We start from the raw sequence: 8,896 nt of genomic DNA, 5'->3' as shown, positions 1-8,896 counted from the left end.
CGCTTAGATACATATGTGAAAAAGTCGAAGGAGTATGGAGTGAGGTGATAGGCCAATCAGACATAGTGTAAGGGGGGAATTAGGGCCAATCAGACATTTGATAATGCAGTAAAATTCTAGTAGTCTCACTGGGCGGGAAGACCTGGATCGAGACGTCCGGTGATGTGTGGTGTGAGATCTAGGTCTCAGTGTTGGCAAGGAAGTGAAGTCGTTATTCTGTATACTTAAGGCGGGTCATTGTTCTCTTATAAGTATGGCTTCCAGGATTTGCCATCTTTGTCAGTGGTAGATTCCTGGACTTTGGTTTTATCTACTTTCATGTTCCTAGTGAGTGTGATGTCGTGTTCACCTGGGATATGGTTTCTGGAGGCACCAGCTGGATGTGGCGGGAGGCCAGTCTTCTGGAAAGCCTTGTGGTGGATATACCAGTAGAAGTAGACCGATGGTAACATCCTTCATAGGACGTGTAAACTGGTATACCACCTTGGCTTTTTGGCAGAGGATTGTATTGTGTATTGGGACTGAGTATTAAATCACCAGTCCTTTTTGTTTCGTAGTAAATAATGAAGTCCAATTCTTGGTCTAGACTGTCGGTTTCTCTCGAGTTAAAATTATATTTTTGATTACAGGATAATAAACAAACTATTTTAAATGGAGTGAAACCAACAGCCCCAGACCATGAAAATATAAAGTTGAGGTTGACTGTAGTGATGGGAGGCGTGACCACAACAGTGTAGGCGGTCATGGTAACACACTCACACAGTCACCACCCTCGGAGCTGCTCTCACCTCACACTCGCCTCACCAAAGGTAAACACAACAATTCTCCCCAAGTTTTCCTTACTGTTCTTGTGAATCAAAGAAGGGACGTATCGCATCATCGCGTCTGTCAGTCTTGTAACCCTCGCAAGTGTTTAATGTCGTCAAGCTGGGGAAAGTAGAGTATTGTAGTACTGAACGACGGAGCTGTGGTAGTGAACGACGGAGCTGTGGTACTGAACGACGGAGCTGTGGTACTGAACGACGGAGCTGTGGTACTGAACGACGGAGCTGTGGTACTGAACGACGGAGCTGTGGTACTGAACGACGGAGCTGTGGTACTGAACGACGGAGCTGTGGTACTGAACGACGGAGCTGTGGTACTGAACGACGGAGCTGTGGTACTGAACGACGGAGCTGTGGTACTGAACGACGGAGCTGTGGTACTAAAACACAAAGCTAGCAACGTATACTCATCTAGTTGTGTTTGCGGGGGTTGAGCTTTGGCTCTCTGGTCCCGCCTCTCAACTGTCAATCAACTGGTGTACAAATTCCTGGGCCTACCGGGCTCTTATCATATCTACATTTAAAATGCGTTTATGTGTGTGCGCGTGCGTGAAGATGCGGTGTGGACCTGTACCACGTTGGGTACACCCGGCGGTTTACATACAATAGGTGTAAACTGCAGGCCAAAAACCTGGTCCAGAAGACAATATAGTCTGTAACGTAGACCAAACCACACACCAGAATCGTCAGCATAGTCTATAACGTTCACAGTGGATAACGTTGACGTCGCTACGTCAATCACATCAGTGTTGGGTGTGACCAGTAACTGAATGGGTGACCGGACTGACACCCCCGCCCCCCCCCCCTCGACCGCAGGTAGGGACTATCTTGTTAAACTATCCGCCTGCTTGCAGTGCACCATAGAGGGCACCTTGAGGTGCTTCCGGGGCTTAGCGTCCCCGCGGCCCGGTCGTCGACCAGGCCTCCAGGGGCCAGATTCACGAAAGCACTTACGCAAACACTTACGAACCTGTACATCTTTTCTCAATCTTTGGCGGCTTTGTTTACAATTATTAAACAGTTAATGAGCTCCGAAGCCCCAGGAGGCTGTTTAGAACAATGACAACAGTTGAATGGGAAGTTTTCATGCTTGTAAACTGTTTAATAAATGTAACCAAAGCCGTCAAAGATTGAGGAAAGATGTACACGTTCGTAAGTGTTTGCGTAAGTTCTTTCGTGAATCTGGCCCCTGGTTGCTAGACTGGCATACGGCATACCGTATACAAAACGCGGAAGATGATCCGAGGAGAGAGGTTTAAGTAGAACAACTAATCTCTGTTGTACTGAACGACCCAGCTGGTTGGTTTCTTTTACTGAAGGTAATTACACAGGCATCTTAGGGAACAGCTATTTCCCATTACAAAATGGCTATTTGACCTTTGAGAAATACCAAAAATATAGAGCTTTGGTGACCCTTGTGACCTAAGGTCGCCCAAATGGTTCCGCGGCAGAGACTAGTCCCGCTAGTGACGTCACTAATGGTGACTTACTCATTATTCTGACAATTTAGGATACTCTTGATACTATAAACAGGAATGCTATTGAATACAATTTGAATGAAGACTAATTTCTCTAAATTACCGAATTCTGTAAAATAATTCCTTATACGTTACTCTGAGACAAAGGTACCAGCCATTTTGTATTTCAACCGCCAATTCCCAGGAGATGCCCCGTGTTCCCGTATCCGGTCACTACACGTTACCCCAACTTCCCACACTCCCATGTCTGAGAGAGAACATACTGGATAATTCCTACAACAACCTAGTTTGTTACACGGGAGCAAATCCTTAACTGTAGCCTCTGTTTACCCAACAGTAAAATGGGTACCAGGGGCCAGATTCACGAAAACACTTACGGCAGCATTTACGAACCTGTACATCTTTTCTCAATCTTTGGCGGCTTTGTTTTCAATAATTAAACAGTTAATGAGCTCCGAAGCACCAGGAGGCTCTTTATAACAATAACAACAGTTGATTGGCAAGTTTTCATGTTTGTAAACTGTTTAATAATTGGAAACAAAGCCGCCAAAGATTGAGAAAAGATGTACAGGTTCGTAAGTGCTGCCGTAAGTGTTTTCGTGAATCTGGCGCCTGGTTATTAAACCATTTTTCGCGGAGGCGTATCCCAGGAAAACATAGGATTAAGGACCTGCCCGAAACGCTACGCGTACTAGTGGCTGAACAAGAATGTAACAACTCTTGTATAAATACATAAATAAAAAGAGCCAGAGCTCAACCCCCGCAAGCACAACTAGGTACACAGCAGCTGTACATTACTTTAGAGAACTGATGTGGGTTAAGAGAGTGGCCGCCGGCCGTGTTGTAGATACGAACCACTGCTGCTACAGCGACATTGATCACCTCACGCACGCACGCACGCACGCACGCACACACAGTCGCTACCGGAGTTCAACACGGACAAGTGTAAAGTAAAGTTAAATGGGACTAGGTGACAGGAGACCAAAGGGTCAGTACACAATGAAGGGGAACTATCTTCCTGTGACGATTTGAGGAAGAGACCTGGGGCCAGATTCACGAAGCAGTTACGCAAGCACTTACGAACCTGTACATTTTTTCTCAATCTTTGGCGGCTTTGTTTACAATTATTAAACAGTTAATGAGCTCCGAAGCACCAGGAGGCTGTTTATAACAATATCAACAGTTGATTGGCAAGTTTTCATGCTTGTAAACTGTTTAATAAATGTAACCAAAGCCGTCAAAGATTGAGGAAAGATGTACACGTTCGTAAGTAGTTACGTAACTGCTTCGTGAATCTGGCACCAGGGCGTGAACGTAACACCCAGTCTAACTCCTGAGGCACATATAAATTGGATAACGGCAGCGTATTCTATGCCAGTAAAAGTTAGAACGTCATTCAGAAACCTAAGTAAGGAGGCATTTAGAGCGCTTTACACTTCCTACGTTAGACCAGTCATAGAGTATGCAGCCCCATCATAGAGCCCCCACCTGAAGAAACACATAAAGAAACTGGAAAAGGTTCAGAAATTTACGACGAGGCTAGTCCCGGAGTTGCATGGGATGGGATATGAAGAGCGACTGAAGGAACTGAACCTAACGACAGTAGAAAAAATGAGGGAGCGGGGAGATATGATAGCAGCATACAAAATACTTAAGGGGATTGACAGAGTGGAAATAGACGAAATGTTCACAGGGAATACCAACAGAACAAGGGGACACGGGTGGAAGCTGGAAATCCAGAAGAGTCAGAGATGTTAGAAAGTTTTCTTTTAGCGTAAGAATTGTGGGAAAATGGCATGAACTAAAGGAACACATTGTGGAAACAAAAACTATTCATAGCTTTAAAACTAGGTACGATAGAGAAGTAGGACAGGAGTCATTACTTTAACCAACCGGTGGCTAGAAAGGCGGGATCCAAGAGCAACGCTCGATCCTTCAAGTGTAGATATGACAGAGCCCAATAGGCTCAGGAACCTGTACACCTGTTGATTGGCGGTTGAGAGGCGAGACCAAAGAGCCAGAGCTCAACCCCCGCAAGCACAACTAGGTGAATGCAACTAGGTGAGTACACACACACACACACACACACACACACACACACACACACACACACACACACACACACACACACACACACACATACACACACACACACACACACACACACACACACACACACACACACACACACACACACACACACACACACAATGTTTGCTCAATGTTTGCCGACGATGCAAAATTATGAGGAGGATTGAAACAGAGGATGATAGTAGGAGGCTACAAGATGACCTGGATAGACTGAGTGAATGGTCCAACAAATGGCTGTTGAAGTTCAACCCGAGTAAATACAAAGTAATGAAACTAGGCAGTGGAAACAGGAGGCCAGGCACAGGATACAGAATAGGAGATGAAGTACTTAATGAAACAGACAGAGAGAAAGATCTAGGAGTTGATATCACACCAAACCTGTCTCCTGAAGCCCACATAAAGAGAATAACGTCTGCGGCATATGCGAGGCTGGCTAACATCAGAACGGCGTTCAGGAACCTGTGTAAGGAATCATTCAGAATCTTGTACACCACATATGTAAGACCAATCCTGGAGTATGCGGCCCCAGCATGGAGCCCGTACCTTGTCAAGCACAAGACGAAGCTGGAAAAAGTCCAAAGGTATGCTACTAGCCTAGTCCCAGAACTAAGAGGCATGAGTTATGAGGAAAGGCTGCGGGAAATGCACCTTACGACACTGGAAGACAGAAGAGTAAGGGGGGACATGATCACAACCTACAAAATCCTCAGGGGAATCGACCGGGTAAACAAGGATGAACTATTCAACACTGGTGGGACGCGAACAAGGGGACACAGGTGGAAGCTGAGTACCCAAATGAGCCACAGAGACGTTAGAAAGAACTTTTTCAGTGTCAGAGTAGTTAGTAAATGGAATGCATTAGGAAATGATGTGGTGGAGGCTGACTCCATACACAGTTTCAAATGTAGATATGATAGAGCCCAGTAGGCTCAGGAATCTGTACACCTGTTGATTGACGGTTGAGAGGCGGGACCAAAGAGCCAGAGCTCAACCCCCGCAAGCACAATTAGGTGAGTACAATTAGGTGAGTACACACACACACACACACACACACACACACACACACACACACACACACACACACACACACACACACACACACACACAGTGTAGATATGATAGAGCCCAATAGGCTCAGGAATCTGTACAGCTGTTGATTGACGGTTGAGAGGCGGGACCAAAGAGCCAGAGCTCAACCCCCCAAACACAACTAGGTGAGTACACACACACACACACACACACACACACACACACACACACACACACACACACACACACACACACACACACACACACACACACACACACACGTACGTTTGTGTGAGTGAGTGTGAGTGTGAGATGTGTGCGGTATGAAGCTGGTGTGATGAGAGCTCGTCCCTTACAGAGGATGCAGTAAGAGAGCAGGAGGAGGAGGATGGGGAGCAGCAAGAGCAAGCAGAGTGACCCCGGGGGCTACCTCCAGGAGACACTCACTGACCACTCAGACTCCATCAACTACATCTGCCTCGCCGACGACGAGTCCATCCTCGTCACCGGCTCCGACGACAAGACCGCCCGTCTCTGGGCCACCAAAGATGCCACCGGATCTGAGTGTCTGGGGGTCCTCAGGTGAGTGTCTGGGGGTTCTCAGGTGAGTGTCTGGGGGGGAGGGGGTCCTCAGGTGAGTGTCTGGAAGGCGTAGACACTCACCTCCTCGGGTGAGTGTCTGGAAGGCGTAGACACTCACCTCCTCGGGTGAGTGTCTGGGAGTCCTCATGTGTCCTATTTACTTTATTTCTATTATTTATGCGATGATTTGTATGTCTCTAAACATGTAACTACCAATCAAGACACCCTGATCTCATTTTGCCATTCAGATCTCGCAACGAGATCTGAATGGCAACAACCAGACACATTTCAGCATTAACCTCAACCTGTCGAACTTTGTGTCGAATTACAGTGGGCTAACCAGACCGCCTTGTTACTGCTGGCGTGGCTGGCTCTGAGTGTGTTTTCCTTCTGCCCAATATTTACAGTGTCTGGACATTGGTAAATGTTTGTGTTTAATCCTGAATACTGACATACTAGACTACTGATGAACGTCCCTGACATACGAGATGACTGAAGATCGCCCCTGATATACTGGACTAGGAAAGATCACCCCCCCCCCCCTGATATACTGATGTACTGAAGAACACCTGTTATCCTGCCAGGGGCCACACGGGCTACGTCACGTGTGTGCACGTCTTCGACACATGCGTCGTCACGGGCTCCAGCGACGGCACCGTCAAGCGATGGGACATGACTTCCTGCGAGTGTGAATTCACCTATACAGGTAGGTGGCGTGGCCACGTCTCAAGGTGTCGTGGCCACCTCTCAAGGTGACGTGGCCACATCTCAAGGTGACGTGGCCACATCTCAAGGTGGCCCATGACACCTTGCGTTCTCCTTCTGTGTTCCTTGCAGGCCACACCACAGACCTTCACCTGTGTTCCTTCCTGACAGGGCACGCGTCGCAGGTGATGCGGGTCATCTGTACAGGACAATACGTCATCAGCAGCTCCAAGGACACCACTGCCAAGGTCTGGCTCTTTGACACTGATGACCTTCGGGAGGGCGAGGAGGAGAAGGCTTGCATCCGGACCTTCAAGGTAATGACACGGCCGTTGGACCTCTCTTATACCTCTGTTTCCCCAGGTCTTAAACCAATTTGTCAATCAATTATTATGGAGGCAAGCATGCACTTACAGAAGCGGTGTAAGTACTCGTTTTAAAGGAGAACAGTGGTGCTTTGTATAGCGTCATTATAAAGCGTTTATAGGTCTGCTTTTTAAAGCGGTGAGGTGCTTTACAGACCTGACCGTGACTCGCCTCGTTTTGTCCGCCGATTTTAACTCGTAGTGCTTAGTAACTTTATTTCTTCAAGCCGCATTACTGTGACTTTGTTTAACTCATTTTCGTTCCATCAACAATACTGAAGTATACTGAGTCTCCCCCGTCCCACCCCCCTCCCCCTCCTCGCTCAACATCCCTGTCACCTGTGCCTGTCCCTCCTGCTCCCCCGTCTCTCGTGTCCCCTGCGCCTCCCAACCTTTTCTTCTCTCTGCTCACTCGCGCTCACCGAGAAAAGTAGTGTGTCAGTACAGTATAACATACTATTTAGTACGTGGTCTTGGGTAGCAAAGTAGCCATCCATAGTGTCCTGAGACTATGGAGTTGGGCTCTGGTTGTCGGTCTGGAGTGGCCTCTCCAGGGCGCAGAGCCTGGGTTTGTTGATGAGACATGAGTGCGAAAATCTAAGGGATAAGATTCAAGAATGGGCTTACGATTCATGAAAGATGGACGAAGATGAGAACCGGAGCTAACAGTCGAAAAGTGGGATCCCAGTACGATCGTGACCGCCAATTGGTCCGCCACAATAGTGCCAGGGAGGTGCCACGCACAGCCGGGGAGGATAGTCGTGCCACGACCGTCCACACGACCGTGCGGGTGGTCTGACAGGCCACACATCCTCACCAAGCTTTATACTCTTAATTATAGTAAACGGTTTATATTCTTTATATATAGGTTTGTTTCACTACTTCTTCGTCCTATATATGTTTGCCTGGGGGCTAGACTGAACACTGAACGCAAATAAGTAATTAGCAGAGTGGAAGAGGTGTACAACTACATATAGATCAATATATCTGGCCATAAGTGGAGCTCTGGTCAGATTGTCGACCTTCGGCTGTTCCAACTTTTGTGGCGGGGAAGCCGGCAGCGAGGAACCTGGTCTCAGTGTCTATGGAAACACACCGATTGACGACCCAGGGAACGGCTGGTGTGAAAGAATGGATTTGATTACCCCCTGCTACACACCTGGTGTGTTTATTCCCTGCTACACACCTGGTGTGTTTATTCCCTGCTACACACCTGGTGTGTTTATTCTCTGCTACACACCTGGTGTGTTTATCACCTGCTACACACCTGGTGTGTTTATTCCCTGCTACACACCTGGTGTGTTTATCACCTGCTACACACCTGGTGTGTTTATTCCCTGCTACACACCTGGTGTGTTTATCACCTGCTACACACCTGGTGTGTTTATTCCCTGCTACACACCTGGTGTGTTTATCACCTGCTACACACCTGGTGTGTTTATTCCCTGCTACACACCTGGTGTGTTTATTCCCTGCTACACACCTGGTGTGTTTATCACCTGCTACACACCTGGTGTGTTTATTCCCTGCTACACACCTGGTGTGTTTATCACCTGCTACACACCTGGTGTGTTTATTCCCTGCTACACACCTGGTGTGTTTATCACCTGCTACACACCTGGTGTGTTTATTCCCTGCTACACACCTGGTGTGTTTATCACCTGCTACACACCTGGTGTGTTTATTCCCTGCTACACACCTGGTGTGTTTATCACCTGCTACACACCTGGTGTGTTTATTCCCTGCTACACACCTGGTGTGTTTATCACCTGCTACACACCTGGTGTGTTTATTCCCTGCTACACACCTGGTGTGTTTATTC

The 8,896-nt window shown here is 47.6% G+C and overlaps 1 protein-coding gene across 1 annotated transcript in view; it reads left to right on the top strand.

The window, feature by feature from the left end:
* Nucleotides 1-680: 680 nt before the first annotated feature.
* LOC138365849 (WD repeat-containing protein 86-like) overlaps nucleotides 681-8,896 on the top strand; it is an 83,010-nt gene continuing 74,794 nt past the window's right edge. Inside the window, exons 1-4 of the mRNA XM_069326421.1 lie at nucleotides 681-809; nucleotides 5,781-6,004; nucleotides 6,589-6,710; nucleotides 6,881-7,026. Of these exons, the coding sequence (XP_069182522.1) occupies nucleotides 5,811-6,004; nucleotides 6,589-6,710; nucleotides 6,881-7,026 (462 nt within the window). The 5' untranslated portion in view covers nucleotides 681-809; nucleotides 5,781-5,810. The remainder of the gene's footprint in view (nucleotides 810-5,780; nucleotides 6,005-6,588; nucleotides 6,711-6,880; nucleotides 7,027-8,896) is intronic.

The sequence above is a fragment of the Procambarus clarkii genome, chromosome 18 (genome assembly GCF_040958095.1).
Source record: "Procambarus clarkii isolate CNS0578487 chromosome 18, FALCON_Pclarkii_2.0, whole genome shotgun sequence".
Taxonomy (NCBI): domain Eukaryota; kingdom Metazoa; phylum Arthropoda; class Malacostraca; order Decapoda; family Cambaridae; genus Procambarus; species Procambarus clarkii.
The sequence above is the reverse complement of the archived record's forward strand: the minus strand, read 5'-3'. Positions and strand labels throughout refer to the sequence as shown.